The sequence below is a fragment of the Halichoerus grypus genome, chromosome 11, assembly GCF_964656455.1.
Source record: "Halichoerus grypus chromosome 11, mHalGry1.hap1.1, whole genome shotgun sequence".
Classification (NCBI taxonomy): Eukaryota; Metazoa; Chordata; class Mammalia; order Carnivora; family Phocidae; genus Halichoerus; species Halichoerus grypus.
The window spans coordinates 40029152-40055075 of record NC_135722.1 but is presented as its reverse complement, the minus strand read 5'-3'; the positions used below and the strand labels follow the sequence as shown (position 1 = coordinate 40055075).

At 35.9% G+C, this 25924-nt stretch overlaps 1 protein-coding gene across 1 annotated transcript; it reads left to right on the top strand.

Moving 5' to 3' along the window:
- The first annotated feature begins 13144 nt into the window (after window positions 1–13144).
- C11H11orf58 (chromosome 11 C11orf58 homolog) lies at window positions 13145–25534 on the top strand. Its single transcript, XM_036098650.2, has 5 exons — window positions 13145–13373; window positions 19020–19103; window positions 21863–21923; window positions 23637–23746; window positions 24491–25534. Exons 1-5 carry the CDS (start codon window positions 13311–13313, stop codon window positions 24719–24721), a joined length of 549 nt encoding a protein of 182 aa, XP_035954543.1. The 5' UTR covers window positions 13145–13310; the 3' UTR covers window positions 24722–25534.
- Window positions 25535–25924: the final 390 nt, after the last annotated feature.

The following is a 25924-nucleotide window of genomic DNA, read 5'->3' as shown; positions in this document are numbered from 1 at the left end:
TCCAGGACCCTGGGATCATGACTTGAGCTAAAGGCAGACACTTAACTGACTGAGCCACCCAGGTGCCTCAATATACTGTCTGGGTCTATTTAAATAAAGTTCATGTTAAAAACAACACAAGAGCCCCCAAATGGAGTCACTCACTAGGCCCCACATCACTAAACCAAGACATAATTAATTTTTTTTTAAGATTTTATTTATTGGGGCACCTGGGTGGCTCAGTCAGTTGAGCAACCAACCCTTGGTTTCAGCTCAGGTCATGATCTCATGGGTTGTGGGGTCATCAGGCTCTGCGCTTGGCACAGAGTCCGCTTGATATTCTCTCCTTTTGCCCATCCCCCCACCATGGATAAATTTTTTTGGATAAATTTTTTAAAATTTATGTGGGGCATAAATTTTATGCCCACTGTGGGGCAAGGGGCAGAAGAAGAGGGACAAGCAGACTCCCTGCTAAGTGGGGACCCTGACTTGGGGCTCTATCCCAGGACACAGAGATCATGACCTGAGCCAAAGTCAGATGCTTAACTGACTGAGCCACCTAAGTGCTCTGACTTAATTACAGTTTTGACCTCTCTCAGAAATGTAATTTTAAACCAGTTAATCAAGAATCACCTGGTCAGCACTAGTGAGGTAATCTGCCTGATAGACCCCTGCTATACCCTAAAAAAAAGTAATCCAGCTTTTTCTAATACAACATCCTTGTTCCTGCTCCCTTCTGCCTATAAGTCTTTCATTTTGTATAGCTCCTTGAAGCTCCATTTTATCTGCTAGATTGGATGTTGCCTGATTCAAATCGAATTTCACTCAAATAAAGTCTTAACAATTTTTAATATGCCCTGATTTATATTTTAACAATAAAACAGGGAAAATTAATGCATGTTCTTAGAAGTCAAGATAGCTATCTTTGGAGAAAAAAAGAAAGTAGTTCTGGGAGGGAAGGAAGACATAAGGGGCACTAAATATATTTTATTTCTTGACCTGGGCAGTGGTTATATAGATATACTTATTTTGTAACAATGAACTATACAATTATGCTTTGTGCACTTTGCTATATGTCCATTATATTTCAATGAAAAAATAGATGGAGACTAATCTGTACAAACTTCCAGTTATAAATAAGTCACAGTGCTGAAATGTACAGCATAGCAAATATAGTCAATAACATTGTATTAACTATGTGGTGAAAGATGGTGACTACACTGTGGTGAGCATTTTATAATATATAGGGCATTGTTGAATCACTATATTGTACACCTGAAACTAATATATGTCAAAAAATTGCCAAATGTAGAAGGAGCAGTAGCTGTTATAATATTAAAAAACAAAAAAATTGGCTCAAAAGAAAAAAATTCGGTGGTCAAAAAAAAAATTCTGTGGTATATGAAAATTTTATTTTATATTACTAATTAAGACATCACTTGGGGGGCACCTGGGTGGCTCAGTCGTTAAAGTGTCTGCCTTCGGCTCAGGTCATGATCCCAGGGTCCCGGGATCAAGCCCCAAATTGGGCTCCCTGCTCAGCGGGAAGCCTGCTTCTCCCTCTTCTACTCTCCCTGCTTGTGTTCCCTCTCTCACTATATCTCTCTCTGTCAAATAAATAAATAAAATCTTTAAAAAAAACAAAACAAAAAAAGACATCATTTGGAATTTAAGAATATTTGTTAAGTTGAGGCTTGTTTTTTAAAGAAAATTTTATCCTTAACATTACTTTCACATGTTTTAAATTCACAGAATTACAGAGCTTTAGAGATGGAAGAAACAGAATAAACTAGTTGGCTCTGAGAGAGGTTGGGTAACTGTGCCATGACTAAATTAGCAGAAGTGATGGGACTAAAATTCAGAACTTCCATATTATATTGCAGGACTTTTAAAAGTTTTTAATTTAAGTAGAGTTAGACTCCATTAGAGAGATTGGAAATCCCTCTACAGTCTTGATGGTTTATAATGCTAAAAGGACAAAATCTACAAGTCACTGAATGTCGCTTATTTTTCCATTTCATTTATAATAAGAAATAAATCATAAAACAAGGGAGGAAAGTCATACCTAGCCTTTTGGTAAGGCACTTTATAAGGATTGGCAATCCATGTCCTTTGAATATTTTTTTAAAACTTACTCTTTATGAAGACAGATATAAAACCTTTGTGTTCAACCAAATACTGTATTAAAAACAGAATAGTCTTAGTGCATATTGCTTCTTTCTCTTTTACTTTTTCTAACATGTTTGTAAACAAGTGTAAGAGCAACAAAATCAAGAAGTATTGATCCCTGCTGGAAATGCACCTACATTTGAGCTGCTAGCAATTCACAAGATTCAAGAATATAACAACGCATTCTCTTTGTTTCCTTCAGACTTTCAAATATGGCAATTCTTTGTTCAATTTTTTTTAAGAGGCTATTCTTTTGGCTCAGAAATTTAAAACAGACTGCGACAACATCCTTTTTATCTGGTCTTTTCCTGTTTAATTTCTTTTTTTAAAACTATTTTGTTTTGGAGGAGGGGGAGGAAAGAGAGTTCTAAGAAAAGCTTTCATAACAGGTTCAAAAGTATAAAAGCCATTTCAAGCTCCAGACATTTGTAGCCTTTATTGCTTTAGTCCTTGAAAGGGTTTTTTAAATGTTAACAGCTAGGATAGGACTGCTTTCCTATACTGATATTCCAGGCTTCCTTTCCTTTGTAGTCTTGGATTCTTACCTCACCCTCAATTCCCCAATAACCTGTATGCCAACTTTTTTTTTTTTTTTTTTTAAAGTAGGCTCCACGCTGGGCATGGAGCCCAACATGGAGCTTGAACTCACAACCTTGAGATCAAGACCTGAGCTGAGTCCGATGCTTAACCCACTGAACCACCCAGGTGCCCCTATCAGCTTCTTTTTTTTTAAACAAAACAAACAAAACCAAAAACAAACAAAAAAAGATTTATTTCATCATGATGTGTGTACAGGCAGACTTCTAAGATCCCTAACAGAGTGGCTACCTCTTGTAAAGTATTCAAACATTTTTACTTTAATTTCTTCTATACTTGGTGATTTCATGTGCCTATTTAACATGTTGTCTTTTTTTTTTTTTTTTTTAAAGATTTTTTTTTTTTTATTTATTTATTTGAGACAGAGAGAATGAGAGAGAGAGAGAGAGCACATGAGAGGGGTGAGGGTCATAGGGAGAAGCAGGCTCCCTGCCGAGCAGGGAGCCCGATGCGGGACTCGATCCAGGGACTCCAGGATCATGACCTGAGCCGAAGGCAGTCGCTTAACCAACTGAGCCACCCAGGTTAAAAATAATGATATGTCACCTACTAAGTAATTACAGTTAAGATAGCTAACAAGAACCTTTGTTAGCCCCCTCTTTCTAGAAGTGCTAAAATACAATCTTCAAAAACAAAATGTCAAAAAGGTGCTCATTTATATACTTCTAACTTAAAACAAAAAAGGCTTAAATCAATACAGGATACAGTATTACCCTACTTTAGAAAAAAAATTACATAAATACAAAAAATAAGTCTGAAACACTGTATCCCAAGGTCTTAACAGTGATTATTTCTGGATGTTGAGACTACAAAATATTTTAATTTTCTTCTTGCTCATGAATATATTTGAGTTCATCTTATATGTACATGAATTATTTGTGATAAGGGAAAATATTACTCTTAGTTTAAAAAAATAAGTGCTATTTCATTGCTTTTCAGCATATATATGGGTACTTCTTTAAAATTCATATATATTTATATTTAAGTATATGTGCATTATATAAGTAGATAAAAATTCTAAAGCATAATTTCCAAAATGGTAAAATCATGATTCTCATGTAAATATTAAAAGACCATGAATCAAAATGTTAAGTGTCAAATTTCATTTCCTTATTAATTAATGAGGAAATCAGAAAGAAGTGAAAACCAATTCATAGTAGAATCTGACTTACAGAGATTTATATTTTCACCTGGACAAAATCCATTTGTATTGCCAAGAACAAGAATCATTTGCAGTGTCAAAGGCAGAAAATGTTTGCAATGTTTTCAGTTTTCTACAATTTAACTTTTATCCTTACAGAGTTATAAAATAGCCTAGTCAATCAAAGATGATCCAAAGTGCACACTTATCTAGACTCAGATAAACATTTCAGGGTCCCTAGACATTCAGCATTCCCTTGAAAGGAAACCCAGTAATCACTTTTGTTCATGTCCAAGTCTGACAAATTTTCCGGATATATTTTACTAATTATAATTAGTAAACTGAATTAAAACTGTTACAATTAAAATGTAAATTCTTTGAAGGCAGAAAACATAGTGTCTCTTTCATACTTACGTTCTAGAAATGTTTAGTAAAGTGTTCTGAACTTAATATGTATATAATCAAGTTTTATCACAAAATATTTGAGGTAGTACAAACTTTAGAAACTTCAGACCAGTTTAAATGATTGCACATTAGTAAATTATTTTTAAAAAATCATGAAATACTGATACAAAATAGGAAAAACCATGTAAGAAATTATGAGTAATTTATAGGTAAGGAATACAAAATCACAATCACAAACACAAATGTCCATTAAAAAAAAAAAGCAAGCTGTCAAAGAAAGCTTATCAACTCTGAGTTTCTCTATCAGTAACTTCCAAAGTTGAGAAAATTTTAAGGGAGAAAATCTTAAAACAGGAAATTCCATCTACTAAACTAAATTTCCCTCTCAACTAAGAAACGATTGTCATCATCTGAATTTTATAATAGGACAACTAAATCCAAATCATAGAAGCATAGTTTGATGAAGAAACTGAGGCCCAGAGAATTTCAGGGACTCTCCAAGATCACACAATTACTTAGATATTCAACAATACTTGTTAACATAAAAATTATAATTCACAGTAGTCCCATGTTACATAAAACTGAATCATAAACACAAAAGTACTTTGAGAATTACTGGACACAGTAATGAATGAATGAATTAGTAGACACAAGCACATTGAGGAAACCTTGATTTTTTTAGATTATTGCCTTGAAAGAAAAGAATTCTTTCTTGGAACTAAGCATCCCAAATTTGCAAGAAATGGATTATTCTCAAGTTTTCACTCAATAAACATCATGTATACCACGTGAATTAACTTTATGTATAGCAGCATCACATAGTGATTAAGAGCATAAATATTAGAGCCAGATCATGCATCAGCTCCACTAATTTCAGATATGTGATCTTGAGCAAGTTACTTAACCTTTATGCAATCAATTTCCTTGAGCAAGTTGCTTAATCTATCCATGCCTCCATTTCCTCATCTGTAAAATGATATAATAAAGTTTTTTTGTTTTTTTTTTTTTGACAGAGAGAGACACAGCGAGAGAGGGGACACAAGCAGGGGGAGTGGGAGAGGGAGAAGCAGGCTTCCCGCCGAGCAGGGAGCCCGACGCAGGTCTCGATCCCAGGACCCCGGGATCACAACCCGAGCTGAAGGCAGACGCTTAACGACTGAGCCTCCCAGGCGCCCCTAAAATGATATAATAGAGCATACCTGCGTGAAGATTATATAAATTAACATATATAAAACACTTAAGGAAGAAACTGGGCTCAAAGTAAGCATTACCATCATGTTGATGAAATCAATGGTTCCAAAACTGTGGTCTTTAGGTTAAGGTTAAGTAACTTGGATGTAAAGTTGCCTTCAGTTTTGAAACAAGTGTCTTGTTACAAATGTAAATTTTCTCACCCATCGCAATCCTACTGAATTAGAAGCTCTGGGTAGGACCCAACAATACAGACTCACAAAAAGTCTTCCAAGTGGTTCCGATGCACACAAAAGCTTGAGAACCATTGGTGCAAATTAGCAAGATTTTTATCCCTCTCTCTCTGGACTTATATAAAGCCTAAGGTACTTAAAAGATTTGGTTTCAAAACTGAAGGCAACTTTACATCCACTAGGATAGTTATAACCAAAAAGACAGATAACAAGTGTTGGCCAGAGTATGGAGAAATTGGCCCCTTTATACAATACTAGTGAGAATGTAAAATGGTGTGGCCACTTTGGAGAACAGTCTGATGGTTCCTCAAAAAGTTAACCATAGAGTAATCACATGACCCAGCATATACCCATGAGAACTGAAAACATGTTCACATGAAAACTTGAATACAAATGTTCATAGCAGCAGACAGAAAGTAGATTAGTGGTTGTCTAGGGCTGGGGTCAGTGGGAGGAAAATAGAGTGACTGCTGATGGATACAGGGCTTCTTTTGGGGGTGATAAAAATGCTATAAAATTAATGGTGATAATGACTGCACAACTCTGAGACTATATTAAAAAACATTTGGGGCACCTGGCTGGCTCAGTTGGTAGAGCATGTGACTCTTGATCTCAGGGTTGTGAATTCAAGCCCCACATTGGACATGGAGCTTACTTAAAAAACAAAAAACATTTAATTGTGTAAATAGGTGAATTATGTGGATTATATCTCAATAAAGCTGTTATTTTAAAAGGCTGAAGGCATATGCCCAAATATTATTGATTGAAAATATATGTGATATAAAAACTGATGCAATAACAATAATCTGCACCTAAACCATAAATGATACTATCCTGGAATTGAGGGAGGGAAGAACAGGGCAAAAGGAGAGGTGTGAAATTCCTCACACATATAGGAAGTCATGAGACACTGAGATATTGTTTTACTCTTGATTAGAGTAAAAACTAAAATACGACAATTAAGAGTATTAAAACCAAAATGTATATCCTCCAAATCACTAGAAAAAATAAATTAGAAGGAATTACACTTACAAGTTAACTGTGGTTACCTCATTACTATGACACTATGAGTGATTTTTATTTCTTCTTTATACTTTCTTTTCCACATTTTTACAATGGGCTTATTTTATCTTTGTATGAGTCTGCTTATCTTTGCGACTCTGACTTCTTTTTAAGCGCAATTTAATTTACTTATGCATTCATTTATGGTTAATTTTTAGTAGGTTAATATAGTCAGACAATTTGAAATTCAAGATACAGAAAGTATGGTGAGAAGTCTCCCTGCCACCTTTGCACCTCAGCTCCCCAGCCACCACCACTCCAAGCATGGAATCTATAAATATGATCAGTTTCTTGGGTATCTTTGTGGAAATACTTTATATATAGACTCTCTTCTGTCTTTTTAATACAAATACAGTTATAATATATGTAGCGTTCTCCACTTTACTTCTTTTATTCAACAGCATATCTTGGAGACTGTCCCTCATCAGTATTTAAAAGTTTCCTTTTTTTTTTTACTGTTTTATTTATTTATATTTTATTTTACCTTATTTTTTCTTATTTATTTATTTGTCAGAGAGAGAAATCGAGAGAGTGGCAGGCAGAGGGAGAAGCAGGCTTCCTGCTGAGCAAGGAGCCTAATGCGGGACTTGATCCCAGGACCTTGGGATCATGACCTGAGCTGAAGGTAGACACTTAACTGACTGAGCCACCCAGGCGTCCCTTTTTTTTTTTTTTTTTTTTTTTTTTTTCATCATGATAAGTGTACTCTTTAATTCCCTTCACCTATTTCAACCATCCTCTCACCCACCTCCCCTTTGGTAACCATCAGTTTGTTCTCTATAGTTAAGAGTCTATTTCTTGGATTCTCTCTTTTTTTTCTTTGCTCATTTATTTTGTTTCTTAAATTCCACATATGAGTGACATCATATAGTATTTGTCTTTCTCTGGCTGACTTAGTTTGCTTAGTATTATACTCTCTAGCTCTATCCATGTTGTTGCAAACAGCAAGATTTCATTCTTTTTATGGCTGAATAATATTCCATTATATATAAATATAAATACACACACACACACATACCATATATTCTTTATCCATTCATCAATCAATGGACACTTGGACTTCTTCCACAGTTTGGCTGTTGTAAATAATCCTGCAATAAACATAGGGGGCATGTATCCCTTTGAATTACTGTTTTTGTATTTTTGGGGGGTAAATACACAGTTGTGTAATTACTGGATCATAGTGTAGTTCTACTTTTAATTTTTGAGAGTTTCCTCTTTCCTTTTAATGGTGATCTACTCTAAGGATTTACCATAATTCATTTAGCCAGTCTCATATTGACAGATTACTTTTATATTTGGCAAGAACAAGAAAGTAATTTTGGAGAATAAACTAAAATGTTCTCAAATTCCACTCCCCCTCCCAAAAAAGGTATCACCATTGTTTTAAAGTCACAAACTCTTTTTGACAACAACTATTGGAATATTGCTGCTTTTTGTATCTAAAGGCCTTATGACCAGATTAGAGAGACACAGCAACAATTTTATTGAAGCAATTTTATAAGCAAATACATTTTCATTTCCCTTTTCATTCTCTATTCTTTTAAGTTTCTAGGTATATGTAAAATAATCAACCCAATATTTATGTCACCATATTTTAAATTACAGTAGCAATGTAGTAAATGTGCATGTTCCATGGACAGAATGGGAATTGATCTCATCATCATCAACCATCATCAATCACAAATACTTATTTTTTTATACCTTGTCTTCAGGATTTATGTTAGGCCCTACATTCTCTTTATATGATGCCTTTAAAATCAGGTTTAAGATAAATTTCATCTCTTAGTCTCCCAATTAAACAATGCATTCTTCAAATATTTTTCTTTTGGATTCAGTGATACTTAACTCTCTTTGTTCTGCATCTATCTTTTAATCTCAGGCTCTTCCTACCCTTAAGTGTTCTTTTCTTTTTTTTCCTTTTCCAAGGACCTCTCTTCTGTGTGATCACTCAGTAAGCTCAGTCACTCTCCTAGTTTACCCATCATCTCTACATTGGGGATTTCCAAATTTATGGCTCTCCCCTAACTTTGAAGCCTGTATTTCTAACTGCCTACTAGATAGTTCCACTTAGTACCCCACTAATACCTTAAATTTAACATGTCTAAAATAAAAAATTCATTATCTTACCATGTAAACCTGCTCCTCTCTGACAACATCCATTCATATAGTACAACAAAAATTTATTGAGTCATGGTTCATAAACAAGTCATGGTGCTAAGCTTAGATTCTACTCAAAAGATTCTTAGTCTAGAATAGCCAGCAAGACTTGTATCTTTGTTCATACCTCTATTATAGCACAAAAATTTTATTTTAACTAGCAACGACAGACTAACCAAGATAAATAAAAGGTAGCAGTGGAAAATAAGATTAGAGTGGATGATTGAGGTCAGAATATAGACCCTCAATTGTAGGCTAATTATATCAACTTTATCAACTTAATTCTGTACAAAATGGGAAACTAGGCAGTTTTTGAGCAGGAGAGTCTCTACATTCCATTTTCAGATGATGAGTCTGGCTATGATATGTAAAATGGATTTAACTGGGGAACTATTAGAGCATGGGAAAAGGTTACTATAAATCTATGAAACAGGATTTGAACCTGAACACACACAGTGAGAGATTCAAACCCAAGGCTTTGACCAGCCTATAGAGTTTTGTCTCAGAATATACTTCTGTGTTTATCCGGTTTCAGTTTCACAAGACACTAACCAGTCCTGAATGCCCCACCCTGCTTCCACAGTTTTTTAGGATCTAGCTCAAAAACTTTCAGGGAACAATTTCCCCATTTCCCTCAGCTAAAATGAACTGCTTCCATAGCATTTTATCTGTAACTTCCTGGTGCCATTTAGTCATTCCTCCCCCACCAAGCTATAAAATCCTCGAGGTAAGGGATTATACATTATTTATTCTGGTTTTCTTCAAATTTAGCACACTGCCTGACACATATTAAGCTCCCTATATAAATGTTGAGTTATATTGGCACAGTGGAAAATGCACAGGTTTTTGGAGTTAGACAGACTTAAGGACTAAATTGCAGATTAGCCATTCACTCATTAGCTATATGATCATGAGCAAGCATTTAACTTTTCTTAAGCTTCATCATGTATAAAATAAAAATCCTTGCAAATTGTTGTGAAGCTTTGAGAAGCATCTAGCAATGTACAAGTGCATAGTGGATATTCAATAAATAGTAGTTATAACTATGGCTCCAGGAGTTTTTTGTTGTTTTTTTTTTTAGTCTCAGATAAAATAGTAGCAAGTTTTTCGTACAGATCATATTCATCAGAGTTTTTATGTGTTCTTTAGGTTTGTTAACTATGTTCAGTTATGACTGCTCTTGGTTGAAGGAAAATTAATGTACACACTCAACAAACAATTATGAATGCCTACTACATGCTAAAGCATTGGGTATATAAAAATGAAGAAGGCATGGTCAGGAAAGTATTTCAAAGTGCTATTAGGAACAGGACCTCCTCTCCTTGTCTTTACTATCCAATAAAGAAGGCTATTGCTGAGTTTCTAGGACTTATATGAGGTACCACTCTGTTACATTATATAATTTCATACTTCATTAATTAAAAAAACTTATGTTTTTTGAACATAAGGTCTGTGGCACATTGTTGATACAGAAACAAAAAATTAAGACGGACAGTTGTTGGAGTGCCTGGGTGGCTCAGTCGGTTAAGCTGTTAAGCATCTGACTCTTGATTTCAGCTCAGGTCATGATCTTAGGGTTGTGAGATCAAGCCCCGCATGGGGCTCCACGCTGGAGCCTACTTAAGATTCTCTCTCGAGGCGCCTGGGTAGCTCAGTCGTTGCGTGTCTGCCTTCGGATCAGGTCATGATCCCGGGGTCCTGCGATCGAGCCCCACATCGGGCTCTCTGCTCAGCGGGAAGCCTACTTCTCCCTCTCCCACTCCCCCTGCTTGTGTTCCCCCTCTCACGGTCTCTCTCTCTGTCAAATTAATAAAGAAAATCTTAAAAAAAAAAAATTCTCTCTCTCCCTCTGCCCCACACCCCTGCCCCCCAAAACGGAACAGTTGCGCTGAGTACCTTCTCCTTGTTTTACAAAACAAGGAGGAAGAGTATTACTGAGTTTCTGTGCCATATATGAATTTCTATTGCACTATAATTCCATCCTTACCTATACAGACTTCTGTAATGAAACTGCGTAAAACCTGATAAAATGATCCAGTCTTTTTTATTTCCTATGTTACTTTTTGGCTTGTGGTCTTGATTTATAACTTGAAGATTTAGTCATCCAGATGCCAACAATCTGGTAAAGAAATAGAAGGCAGGTTGCAAGCTCATTAAACTCTTCTGGACCTTCACCAATTTAAGTTAGAGCTATTTAGTAACTACTAACCTTATTGATAGTCCTTTTTTATTTCTGAATTCTTTTAGCAGTTCAAAATTACCCATTCAGCCACCTCATTTATTTATTAATAAAAGCTAAGTTCTAAATTGTATATATTTATAGTCTGTCAAACCCTTTGGATGTGAACTGTAGTTCATCCTAGAAAATTCTGTAACTTAACTGTAATTTCATTGTAATTATAGTTATAGAATCTTTGTAGAATCACAGTTAATATGCAAAATATTTTAATTCATAGTGAACAGCAAGTAACCACTTCTCCAAAATACTTCTCCTCATAGGTTTGCTCTTCTCCTCTTCCACTTGTTTTATTCTTACCACAGAACTAATTGATTAAGGTGCCCTTGGTTATAAAATATGACCCTATCTGAGATTTTTTTCATATAATCCTAATTCACATTGTCATTCCTTTGCTTCCAAAATAAAGGAGAATTTGGATATATGACTGCATAAATTAAAGAACTATCTTCCACTAGTCACAGTTCTGTAAATGGTACAAAGATCATCTGAAATCTAGTACAGTAATATTATTTCTACAGAGGCAGTGAAAGCTACAATAATTGCTAAATTCAGAAGCTGCTAGTTAAGCAGTTTCACAGGCTGCTCTCATCACCAAAATGCACACTAGATCTGTATTGTCATACCATTTACTGATTTTTGCTTAAAAAAAAATAAATTTTTGATCAAGGTCAGAAAGCTTCAGAATAAATAAAGACGAGGATCCTGGCAGAATGTTAAGGTTGAAGGCACACAGGTTTAGGCCAGGTTAAAAAAATCAGACACCTTAATACTGCATGAATGTATCTCCAATATCTGAATAAAACCTTTAGATACAGCACTTTCTGAGTAGACAAGTGGCTGCTGGGGGTGGGGTGGGGGGAATGGGGAAGGACTACTCAAGGGGGACTGACCTTTTTGGGGTGATGAAAATGTCTTGGAACTAGATAGAGCCGATGGTTGCACACACTGTGAATGTACCAAATGCCACTTAATTGTACACCTTAAAGTGGTTAATTTTACATTATGTGGATTTCACATCAATTCAACAAAAACAAACTTTTTAAAGGAAAATTGAAAGATACAGGATCTTCTGGTAGAAAGGGACTTTACCTCGTGAAGGCCCCAAAAGTACAATACCAGCAGGGAGGTCGGTTAGGGTCACTCCCACTTCACAAAAAGCTGTGTGAACAGGGCGCCTGGGTGGCTCAGTTGGTTGAGCGACTGCCTTCGGCTCAGGTCATGATCCTGGAGTCCCAGGATCGAGTCCCGCATCGGGCTCCCTGCTCGACAGGGAGTCTGCTTCTGCTTCTGACCCTCTCTCCTCTCGTGTTCTCTCTCTCATTCTCAGATAAATAAATAAAATCTTTAAAAAAAATAAAAAAAAAAAAAAGCTGTGTGAACAGTTTACAGAATTCCCTCAGGCGGACCCTAGTTTCAGTAATAGCCAATTAACCGGCACCATCTTGAACTCATTTCGGTGAGAATGAGAAAGCGGCAAAATATTCATCAGAATCTTCTAAAGAGCCGCACCGCCGGTCATCTAGAAATCCCTTAGGAGCAACAGAGAACACGAGGGTGGAATCAGTAGAAGCCATATTTTTTTAAAAGGTTTTTGTCGCGGGGGACGGTACCAGTAAGGATTCAATCATCTTCAAACATTATATTTAAACCTAGGTGCTTAACTATGACAGATGCTTCTATCAGTCGCGCAGCATCTCAGAACGAAATGCTTCTTTCTGTGGCGACGAAGCCTCTAAGCCGCTTTCTGTGGCGACGAAGCTTTGAACAAACGCCCACCGCCATACCCATCCGCGGGAAAGCTCCCTCCACCAGCCGAAGAAGGCGGAACTTCAGAGGGCACTCCCGCCACACAGCGCGATCGGCGCCGCTGAGCTTCCTGGGAATTGTAGTTTTAGTTTCCCCATCCATCCCTTTTGTTCAGATCGGTATGGAGTGAACCAGAAAACTACAACTGCCAGAGTGCTCCGTAAGGGCGAGTAGCCGCGGCGGTGACGACTGTGGCGGAGAAGGCCTGGAGGGGCTCTGCGTTCTGGAGTGGCGCTGCTTGGGCGGGTGGCAGGTTGCAGGCTGCTGGCGCCGCTGCTGAGGAGAACGGAGAGTGGGTTCGGCGTTTCCCGTCGGGGTCCCAGCAACGATGAGTGCTGCCAGGGAGTCCCATCCGCACGGGGTGAAGCGTTCAGCCTCCCCAGACGACGATGTAAATAACAATGGCGGAGTGGATGAGGGTTGAGGCCTACTAAAGGCTGGGGTAGGCCGGGAAGGGTGGTTTAGGAAGGAGGAAGCGCCCGAGGTGGCCCGAAGAGGGAGGGCCGAGGTGCGGGAACCAGACGAATGACTGGGGAATGTCTCCTTTCTTTACTTAGGGTCTGAAGGTTTGAAGAGGTTTACATCCTAAGAGCCAGAGACCTGCGTAGGAAGGGGGTTGGAGGAAGGAAGTCCTGAGAGGGTCGGGAAGCGTATTTCGGGGCTGATGAAGCTTCATTGTCGGGCCTTTCTACTTAGGATAGGGATGGCAAGATCCTTCCTGTTGGAGGTTTAAAATGCTCCTGTGACAATGTCAAGATGTTGGTGCACGTTTGGACAGATTTTTCCGGCCGGAATTATTTTCACAGTGTATTAAGGGTAAACCGAGAACAGTATTGAACCGAAAATTGTACCAGGGGAGGCATTTCGTACTGACGCGTGGTGATGAGGTCTAAGATGTGGAGACCTAGAAGCCCATTTTGATTTCAGCTACCTTCCTCCTCTTTCCCCCACCCCAAGCTTGTCGGCTTAAATAGCAAACCATTCATTCCTTAAAGTAATCCATTAAATATTTACTGCTATGCTAGGTGTTAGGAATTCAAAGATGAGTAAGTACGGTACTTATCTTAGGTCTTTTTGTATATTTGTCCTAGCTCTTAGCGCAGTGTCATGGAGACTGCAGTAAACGGAAAACTAGGTCCTTCATACAATGGATAAACGCCACGGAAACGTTGATTGAGAAATTTTGGGGACGGGTAGGTGGGGGCATGGAGAGGTCATCTTTAAGGATGATAAAAGAACATCTGTTTTTCTTTCAGTTATTGTTTAAAGCACTATTAATTTCTGAATATGTAGAGTTCTTTATAGTGCAGTTCAGTGCCTTTCATAATACCTTACTTTGTGAACCGTTAAAAGCGCACTAAAGACTACTAGTGCTTAAGTTGTATAAGACCCACCCCTCTTTGGATGGGTGGTGGGGTTAGGAAAGGAATACCAAGATTTTTAAATTGAATTTAACTCTGCAGAAAGAATAGTAATCAGGAAAGATTTGGGAATGAATAATTATATAGTGAGATTTTTGGTGCCCTCTGTTCTTCCCTGCTACTGGCTCTTAGATCTTTTCTTGTTAATATGGTAATCCAGTACTTGTTAGGCATTTGTCTAAGGCATTTGAGTAACCTGGGTGCCATTTTAAAAGCTATTACATTGTTTTCCTCCTGGTAGTTAACTGTGACGATTCCTAGAATGTGAGGCATCTGTTTTGCTAGACTTAGAAATATCTTTTAGCTTGACAGAAAACTCTTGATGTTAGGTAATTTAACAGAGTTAAAGGGATTAAGTAATTAACTCTACAGCTTCTGTTGGGATCAGTTTAAGATGGCCTTTAAGACCTTTTCCAATCTTATAAGCATTCTCTTTTGAAGGAGATGGTTATAGTTGCAATTCAAGATCAGGTCCTGCAACTTTAACATACTATCTAAAAATGATTATGTTGCTAATTTAAAGTGCAATAGAGTAACTTGTCTTTTGATAGTGATTTTTTTTAAGTCAGTTAAATGTGACTATTACTTTTACTGGTAATTGGGAGTTATCTTTACTTGTTTTAAAAACATTTTTAAATACTATATACAAAATTAAAAAAAAATATTTTTGAAATATACATCTAAATTGTAGAAAATCAATTAATTATAATTGAAGTTGTAATTGGTCATCAATTTCTAATGAACATACACTGCATGTAAAGGATAATCGGTTTTTTTGCCTACTGATCTCACATATTAAATGGGGATAACAAAGCATTTTGAAAGATGTTAGAAGTAGGGGACACCCGGGTGGCTCAATCGGTTAAGCGTCTGCCTTCAGCTCAGGTCATGATCCCAGGGTCCTGGGGTGGAGCCCCACGTCAGGCTTCCCTGCTCATAGGGAGTCTGCTTCTCCCTCTGCTCCTCCCCCCGCTTGTGCACTCTCTCTCTCTCTCTCTCTCTCTCTCTCTCTCTCTCAAATAAATAAATTCTTTTAAAAAGAAAGAAAGATGTTAAAAGTAGATATTAAACATGGAATCCAGCTTTAAAAAAATGCTGACGGTGTTAGAAGTAAATTCTAAGAGTTACTAAGGTATGTATTCAGGAGGAGGTAAATTGACTACAATTCTATAGTAAAAGGTATTAAGGGTAACTTAAAAATGGTCTCATTGGTTTGACTGGAGTGGAGAAATGAAAGCTATTTTTTAGAGAGTAGGAGGTGAGGAGAAGTTAATTTTAGTAACTGGTGGAGACCCTCTAAGAATGTATCAGGCACCCATGTGCTTTTGAGAATGCAGCACTTGGGCTGTTGTATGCTAAGATCTTTGAAAGAAGAACCAGAAGGACTTCATGATTGGAAAAAATACTAGGATTAGATATGGTAAATGATAGGATTATTTATGTAAAGACATTGGAAGATATTTGCTCTTTTAATAGAGAGTTTGGGAAAGTTGGCTTTTAGACATTTTGTTTTTAACTTGATTCCATAACTTTTATAACTGTGATTCATAAACTACTTTCAGATATTCTGTCTCATTTGGTCATGTACAGTATGATGTGGAAAGAGCAGAGAACTTAAGGCAAGAGGATCAGAGTAAGTCACTTAAACTTTTAAGTGACTTTGCCTCAGTGTTCTTATTTATTAACTGGACTCTTGAGAGAACATATATGAGCAGTCATTTGTAGGTTGTAAAACACTGCAATTCTTAGGTGTTGTTATTTTTAAGATAGTCTTTTAAAGAAGCTACTCTGTGTAGATTAGGAATGAAAACTAAGAAGTTAAATGCCCTGTTCAGGCTCAGAGAGCAAGTGATTTAGTGAGAATCAGAACTTGACCTTCACTAGTACTTTATTTTTTTTTATTTCTTAACTATGTTCAGCCAGAAATAGTTAAGTACTAACTGGCATATTAAAAAAAAACAACAAAACAAAAACAAAAAAATAGATATTGAGTTGTCAGATGGAAAGAAGTGGAGATTTGGAAGTTAGGTAGCTAAAATCATGAAAGCATATAAGCTTCCCACCAAAAAGAATTTAGAAGAACCACAAGTAAGTGTCCATTGTTGTACAGCTACTTAATTTTTTAAAATTTATTTTTATTTAAATTCAGTTGATTAACATATAGTGTATTATTAGTTTCAGAAGTAGAGTTCAGTGATTCATCAGTTGTATATAACACCCAGTGCTCATTACATCAAGGGCCCTCCTAAATGCCCATCACCCAGTTATCCCACTTCCCCACTCCCCTCCCCTCCAGCAACCCTCAGTTTGTTTCCTATAGTTAAGAGTCTTTTATGGTCGATCTCCCTCTCTGATTTCATCTTACTTTATTTTTTCCTCCCTTCCTCTATGATCCTCCTTTTGTTTCTTAAATTCCACATATAAGTGAAATCATATGATAATTCTTTCTCTGATTGACTTATTTCACTTAGCATAATACTCTCTGGTTCCATCCACGTCGTTGCAAATGGGAAGATTTTTTTTTTGATGGCTAATATTCCAGATACAAATACTTTTAACACTCATATCCCTAGAGAAATGGTCACCATTGTTTTTTGTATTTTCTAAGTCTTCTACAGATAATTTCCAAAAGAATAAAAATAGTGAAAAACAATTTTACTGAAAATTTTAATGTGAATCTAATCATAGCAAACCCAAATTTCTATTACATGGCTTCCTGATTTTCATGACATATATACCCAAAATGGTTAGCATCCTCTGAATACAGTTAACTGCTTGTCAGTTGTGTGTAAAACTGGAACATATAATTCCAGATTACAGATAATTTCTAATAGATTTTAGCTTTATCATTATTTGTAGTTCCAGCATTTGCATCATCAAAATATAATATGAAGAATTTAAACCTTAGTGCTCATAATTTTGTGTTGAAATGGGGTTTTCATCTTTGCTCCATAATTGCAAAACATTTTCATTTTTAGATTATAAACTCAATTAGAATGATCAATCCAATGAATGTTTTCTTTCTACATTCCTTCCAGTCACCTTTGTATATACATCTGCCTTTAGCACTTGTCCAGTTTCAAATCCTATCAAGTAAATATTGGCGTACAAATATAAAAGATGAAGCAGTCACACATTTTTTTTAGAAAAACAGGATGGTCCAGGCTCTTACAAGATGAAGTCTCCCTGTTGAATGACTTTCTAGATGAGCGTGCCATATTTTTTCTTGTCTTTTTTTTTTCTTTGTCTCCTTGATCCCTGGGTTGGAGAAAAGTCATAGTGTTTCAACATCCAAAAATTCAGTCTAAGATTTTTGCGTATACAATTAATTTTGCCATTATCATTAGTTTAGGGTACACTACCTATCATTTTGCATTCACCTTATTCATCTAATAATTGTTAAATGACTTTTGTCAGTTTCTGGTTTTTACCCGGTTACCATTATGGGTAGAAATGAAAAATTCTGGACTCTTAATTGTGTCCATGAAAGCTAGAAGCATACAATGGAGGAGTGACGTCTTCTTGAAAGATGATGCACTGCCTTGGACAACAGGTTGAGAAAACTCATCTACCATTTTTCTGTTCCCTTATTTTAGTCATTTTTAGCATAGTTGGCAATAACTAATAAATCATAATGAAATATTTCCTACATTTGTTTCAAGATGTAGGGAAAAATATCACTAGGACTCCATAATATTTCTTAGATTTGTAAAAGGGCTCAATTGATAATTACAAGGTAGAATGAGTTTTACTCTTTTTTAAAATAAGTTTTCTCCTCTTTCTGTTTTCTCTTCAGAAGACCTTTAAGAAAGAATAAAAGTCTTAACATATCAATCCTTAAAAATAACTAGAACTGCACAAAAAAGAAACTGAAAACCTAAAATTTGGTCCATTTTGTGTTCCATGGTCCTTTATCACTAAAGCCAGACTAACTTTTAAGTAACAACTGTGGCAGCCTCTGGAATCCTAGGTACTCTCGGGCCTTGCAAGGCTCTAGGATAGTAGGTCTCAAAAGTGTGGTCCTCACATCAACATCAACAGCATCATCATCACTTAGGAATTTGTTAGAAATGAAACCCTTGAACCCACCCCAGACTTACTGGATCTGAAACTCTTGGGGTGTAGCCTAGCAGTTTGGGTTTTAACACACCCTCCAGGTGATTCTGATAAGTGCAAACTTTAGAATCAAAGCTCTGGCTGCAGAAGAAATAAAGGATTCTGCCTTGAGGTAACAGAAAAGGAGTATAATTAAGTATAATGTATATGCTTAATTACTTAAACAAAATCAGTGAGCCCTGTTTATGGTTAAAAATGACGGAGGGGGGCGCCTGGGTGGCTCAGTTGGTTAAGCGACTGCCTTCGGCTCAGGTCATGATCCTGGAGGCCCGGGATAGAGTCCCGCATCGGGCTCCCTGCTCAGCGGGGAGTCTGCTTCTCCCTCTGACCCTCCCCCCTCTCGTGCTCTCTTTTTCTCATTCTCTCTCTCAAATAAATAAATAAAATCTTTAAAAAAAAAAAAAATGACAGAGGAAAAAAACCTTGGGAGTTATGGGTAGATTTTAAATTTTTAAATATTTATTATGCAAAAAAACCTAATTGGCCAATTTCTTTTGCAGCTTGGATCTAGCAATTGGGAAGCAGCAGACTTAGGTAATGAAGAAAGAAAACAAAAGTTCCTGAGACTTATGGGTGCAGGAAAGGTAAGCATCAAACAGTATGTGTTTTTTAAGTCTTTTCTGTGAAAATAATATCCTTATTTTGTCTGTTGAGTGAGCCAGACTGAATATACTGGATCCCATTTTCCTGTTCTGCTTGGGAAATACAGCTGACCTAACCAAGCACATAAAATGTATACTATTATTTCTGAACCACTTCTGGGATTCTTAGTGCCACTGGGCAGTAAGGTTTAGAGACCAAATAGAGAGAAACCTTGGCTTGAGGAGACTCCTAGGGAGGAAAGTTTATGATTTGCTATCTGTGAGCTTAATGATTTAATAGAAGTTCTTTTCTGGGCAGACCAAATTGGTAGGCCTTTCATATTTTATAGCTCCCTCTAGCCCTTGAAGTAGTAGCCAAGCCTTTATCAAAAACTTAATTTTTAAAATGTTCAATATATTTTGAAATCCTTTTCAGTTTGATTAACGTAGTAGAAGATAGAAAATATAGGTGCCAGGAAAACTTCACCTATTGGGGAAAAACCCTTCTTGTTCCTAGCAATAATTTTTACATGCAAATACAGTTATCTCTAGATACTTACTTTGTGTAGGCAAGTCAATTTATTTTCCTAACATTGTCCCCAAAATTTATTTATTTATTTATTTTTAAAAGATTTTATTTATTTATTTAATTGACCGAGAAAGAGAGACACGTGACAGGGAACACAAGCAGGGGGAGTGGGAGAGGGAGAAGCAGGCTCCCCGCTGAGCAGGGAGCCTGACATGGGGCTTGATCCCAGGACCCCGGGATCGTGACCTGAGCTGAAGGCAGTCGCTTAACCAATTGAGCCACCCAGGCGCCCCTGTCCCAAAAATTTACAAACAAAATGTAGATAAAAAAGAAAACTTTTTTTCTCTTTTAAGCTCCTCAAAATTAAATTCTGCCCTTTGTTTTTGTTACTCATATGGGGATTCATTCATTCATTTTACCAACAATTATTGACTGTCTGCAAGATGCCAGGGACCATGCTAGGTCCTGGGGGGTCACATAGATCTTTAACACATGTTTGGAGCCATCATGTAATAGAGGAAACCAGATAATTTAGAATTATAATTGCTATGAAAGAACTGTGCACATAGTGCTGTGGAATCAAGAGACAAGGGTAGCTAACTCTGCCTTAGTGGTACAGGAAAGCGTCCCTGAAATAGAATTGGTGAAACAAAGAGGACTTAGCCAGACTAGAACAATGGGGTTCAGGGTAGGGAGAGATCGTGCAACATAGTAAGACCTGTATAAGGATGCATTTTTATAATATCTTTTTAATCCAGATTTCCCAATAATTTTGTGATTTATCATAGAAAGTAGTCTGAAGTTTATCTTGATTCATGCAAATAAAATATTTGCTAAGAATATATGAAGTAAATAATAATTTAGGGGACATGCTCAACCTAGTAGAATGAAAACTCTTTGAGTACTTAGGAAGAATACCCTAACATAAAGTATATGAAATTTGGCTACCAGTTTTATATACCAGATACATAGTCGAATGTATCTCATTAAAACTGCGGGGAAGAAAGAACAGATGGAACAGTTTTTTAAAAATTGACTGCAAATATATGAGCTGTTTAGCATACGTTAAATTCCTTCCTAGCAAGGCCAAGATTATAGTATAGCTTTGATCTTAAATATAGGCTGTTTAGATTTATTCTGTTTTGTGACAACGAAGTATATTCCTAACCCTAGCCAGCTACCCTGAGTATTTTACTGGTCACAGGGAGGACCAGCTAGGAGAAATTATGAATAGACTAGTGCGCTACTGTCATCATTCTCAGATAACTTAATGTATTATACATTTTCAAATCTTGATAATGTAGTGTCTTCTGCAATCTAATGAAGCAGCATACTGAGTCATTGATTTGCTTCTGTAATAATGGCATGTAAGGCAGTTAAGTATTAATGCTTGAAGCCTTTCAGTAATGTCTTGTAATATGGAAAATATGTCTGTCATCCTTTCACAATAGGAAGATTTGTTATGTCCTATATCTTCACAGGTGATTGGTTAAGATTTGCAAAGTCACATTTAATCTCTCCTTCACTGTGTTTTAGTGAAGAATTTCTTTACCTTATGAAACTAAATATGAACCATAAGGAGTGGATTGTAACTGATAATTGAGAGTAATTATGTAGCCTGATCAATTAGTAACATTGAAGCAGGATTTATTTGTATGTTTTAGAGTAGAATTAGATTGCTTTAAATTCTGTTCTTTTTGACAGTTTAAGATTGGGTATTTATTGTAGTCAGTAATGAGCTGGCTATTTGTTAAAGATCTGTCACTGTTCATTATAAGTCTATTCATTTTTATCTAGCTAAATAATTTCATTTGCTTTCTTTCTATGAAGTGTGCCTGAGGCATCAAAAAGAGGAGGTGGGAAAGTTAAAGCAACTCATTTAATTGGCCTTTTAGGAAAGAAAATGTTTATATTGATGCAGTTTTTTAGTTATCCCATTTAAAATTCCAGGCTGACCTCTGCATACTCTCCCCTCCCTTTCTCTGCTCTGTGCATTTGTTTTAATGGCACTTACAACTTTCTACCGTACTATAATTTACTTACTGATTTCATTTCCCCTCCTCATCCCTACCTTTGCTAGAATGTAAGTTCCATAAAGACAAGGATCTCAATTTAGTTCTTTTTCTTCACTGTATCCCAGAAGCCTGGAATAATGTTGGGCACATAGTAGACACTCAGTAATTACTTTAAGTTAGTGGTCTCAAATTCTAATATATTTTCTACTTTCTTACAGAAAGAACACACTGGTCGTCTTGTCATAGGAGACCACAAATCGACATCTCACTTCCGAACAGGTAAGAAAGTAAAATATTTAAGAGGTGGTGCTAGATTTGGAATATGAAATACTCGTATGTATTTCAGGATATTCTCTGTATAATTGTGTTAATGATTAAAATACTAGATCTGGAAATGTATATGTAAACGTGTATATGTAACAATCAGCATATACTTTAATTTTTTAAAGATTTGAGAGTGTATATCAATGATACTCTAACCAAGGAACTGACCTTTTACTGTCTTCGTTTTTACGGATTCCTAACATATTTATTGTAGTGAGGTTTTATGTCTCATCTTGCCAACTGTTACATAGTATGTGTTTATGAATTTTTTACATAATAAATTATTTAACATACAGTGTTATTGTTGGTATATTAAACTGGTTTTGAATTTATTCACTAAGTTTTGTTTTGAAATCCTTAATAAAGAATATAAACTTGTTGCAAAGCCTGAAGAAATGAACTTAATTTTAGAGGAAAAACTTAAAATAAAAACTAAAAACAAAGAGTTTGGATTTGAATTCAGGCTGCTGAAAAATGAAATTTTCTCCTATATAAAATTGACACTAATCTTGGACATTATTAATAACAGGGCATAATGACCTGGATCATACTTAACAATGAATTAAATTATTTAAATTAACTTTATACTGACCTAGAATATGTAGCACATTTCAGAAATTAACAGGTCTTTTATTTTTCCAAATAATTATTTCAAATTGATTTGCATTGTTAGAAAAAGAATTTCTGAGGCAAAAAGAATACTGAGCTTTGTGGAATGGAAAAATATTTACTGCGTTTATTCTTTTAAAACTGTGGACTTTATGAATAAAAATAATGCAAGCACCACCATTTGTGATTAAAATGAAATTCCTCTTATTTCTTATATTTACAAATTAAAATGGCATACTCAGCTTTTTCTTTTTTTTTTTTTTAAAGATTTATGTATTAGTGTGGGAGCACTTGCAAGCAGGGGGAGGGCGAGGGGGAGAGAGAGAATCTCAAGCAAACTTCCCGCTGAGCAGGGCACCCAACTCAGGGCTTGATCTCAGGACCCTGAGATCATGACCTGAGCTGAAATCAAGAGTCGATGCTCACCTGAGTGAGCCACCCAGGCAACCCCTCAGAAAGCTTTGATGGTATTAGTAATGTTCTAGTTCTAAATAAGTTTATGTTGTTTCATTAAACTAGTATGTAAGAAAGGCATGAAATAGAGCCATTATTTAGCCATTCTCTGAACAGAATTGCCTGCCTTTTCATTATATATCTGTTAAAAGACAGAAACTTGTTTGTTGCTGGTGTTTTAAATGTGAGAGAAAACTCACTTTCAGGGGAACAGTTATTTATTAGACTATAAATAAGCTAAAATATTTAAGGCCCAAAGTTCTTAGTTATTAATATTTATAATATTTGAACTTCAGGCAGTTCTGAGACTTGTCTAGTTTTAACTTATCACATAGAAAAATAGAAGTTCTTCATCTTTTATAAACACTTTTGTAGTTCAGAGGGTGGTTACTAGAGAAGTAATCATAAATACATCCTTCAATTTTTTAATATCTGTTAGGTAACCACCTACTGTATAGAGGAAACCCATCCACAAAATACGTTACAAAATTAGTCACAGAGAAATCAGCCCTGAATATAATAGCATTTGTAATATGGGTTTTTTTGTGTAATCAAATGTTTTTATTAATTTGACTGAAACATAACCAAAGTACACTGGACATGCAGGGGAAGAAGACAAGAAAATTAATGAAGAACTGGAGTCTCAATATCAGCAAAGTATGGACAGTAAATTATCAGGAAGATATCGACGACATTGTGGACTTGGCTTCAGTGAGGTAGTAATTAACATTTTCATTAAATGGGAAGATAATTTCTAAATTGATATCCTTTATTTCTGTTAGATTAGCAATCAAGAATCCTATGTAGAAAGCTTTCTTTTTACAGTTACTTAATTTTCTATATGCCCAATAGGTCTTTGTAGATAATGAGAAAAGATATTTTTGAGTTTTACAAATGTTTTCTGATAGAAGCTTAATGTAAATTCTGCTCAGATAATCATTATGGCACATCTTTAATAAGCATGAGCAACATACACGTTAAAGGAAATATTTCATGTAAATACTAGTTTAGGATCTTCCTCAGTTTTCCCAGTGACCTCTTTTCATATTATAAGTGCTGGTTAACTACTCCAAAGTAATATGATATGTAAAACATTGATAACTTTTCCATATTTCCATGGGTCAATAGTTAATTTGCCTTATTTACTTTAAAAAAAAAAATACTGTTTCTTTCAGGAAGATGTGGTAGTTTTCCAACAAGGGGGAGGGGAGTCAAGTGAGTGGTCTTCAGAGCTGTTTCTTAAAACAAAATACTACTTAAGTCCTAATGGGTAAAATACATGGGGATTCCGGAGTCCTCGGGTCTTCCTTTGGCAGCCTCTGATCATAATACAGTCTTAAAACTTGATGTTAATGGCTCAGGGAGTGGGTTTTTTGAGACTGTGACAAAAATTAGTGTCTTTCCCAGTTTTTGTACTGGGTAATTGTATTTAAGAAGAGCCTGTTGGTTGATGTTTGTAGGTAGAAGATCATGATGGAGAAGGTGATGTGGCTGGAGATGATGATGATGATGATGATTCACCTGATCCTGAAAGTCCAGATGACTCTGAAAGTGATTCAGAGTCAGAGAAAGAAGAGTCTGCTGAAGAACTCCAAGCTACTGAGCACCCTGATGAAGTGGAGGATCCCAAAAACAAAAAAGATGCAAAAAGCAACTATAAAATGATGTTTGTTAAATCCAGTGGTTCATAACTCCCAAACACTTAGTCTTTGTATTAAAAGTAAGCCTTATTGTTATAATGCACAGTGGAGGACTGCTTATAGAGCACAGACCTTTGTATTATAATTTTTAAAAAGGCCCTTTTAAATAATTACAAAGAGTGTTTGCTTTCAGATGCCATGGATTACACTTTTATGGGCATGACTATAACCATTTTTGTAAAGAGTAAGAGTTGTATAAAATAAGAAATAAATACAATACTCAATTTCCTTTCATAGTAGCATCATCAAACTCTAATCTCACCTTTTTTACCCCTTCAGATAGTTATGGAGGAGACACTTTTTTGTGGTAGCTGTTTCATCTTTTTTGTTCCTTTAATATTTTTCTCTTATAAGAAGTTTAATCTGATACTGTGATGTGTTCATGAAAAATATTCAGTTATTATACTTTGTTGTAGTAGAACTATTCATCATGGATATTTCTGCTGCCAGTAACTATCTAAATTGTTTGCAAAAGATTAGGTACTTAGTGTACTCTTACTGATTCAGCTCTACTCTTTTGGACCAAAGCAACATGAGAGCAAATACTTTCACACCTGTTAGGATGGAGTTGCAACTGTCATACATTTGGAATGTTATGATCCCAAGCAGTCTTTATATAATTTGAATTACATTGTATGTTTGATTTTTGATAAAATTTGGCCAATTTTTACAGAAGAAATTATTTCTCTGATCATTTGGTCCTATCTAGGAATATGTAAAACTGGAATTTTTTTTTTAAGGTAATATGTGACCAAAGTTAATTTTCTTCCTAAGGCCTAAATAAAGAAAAAGCAGTTTCCCATATTTGGTTTGTGATACCTTTATCCTCATTATCTAAAATGAGGAATAGCCTTATTGAAAAAGAAGCTGAAACAAACGCTCTTCATTTTATCCCAATGCTGTTATCTTGATTATTGAATTACTGGAAAGTAGTATTGCTTTCTGATTTTATTGCTGCTTCTGTGGGAGTGAGATTAGAATCCTCTGACTGGTGATGTGGTTGATATGTACAGCACATTAACAAACTGCATCATGGGCTGGTCCATGATCTTTGAATATTTGGGTCCAAAAGGTTTCTAAGTAACATGTTCAAAGGCTTGAGTCAAACCTGTTTGTTTGCTGAATTTTTATATTCTAGATACTTAAGTGTGTGTTTGATGTGTTGAACTTAAAAAACAAATTCCTATGTCACTT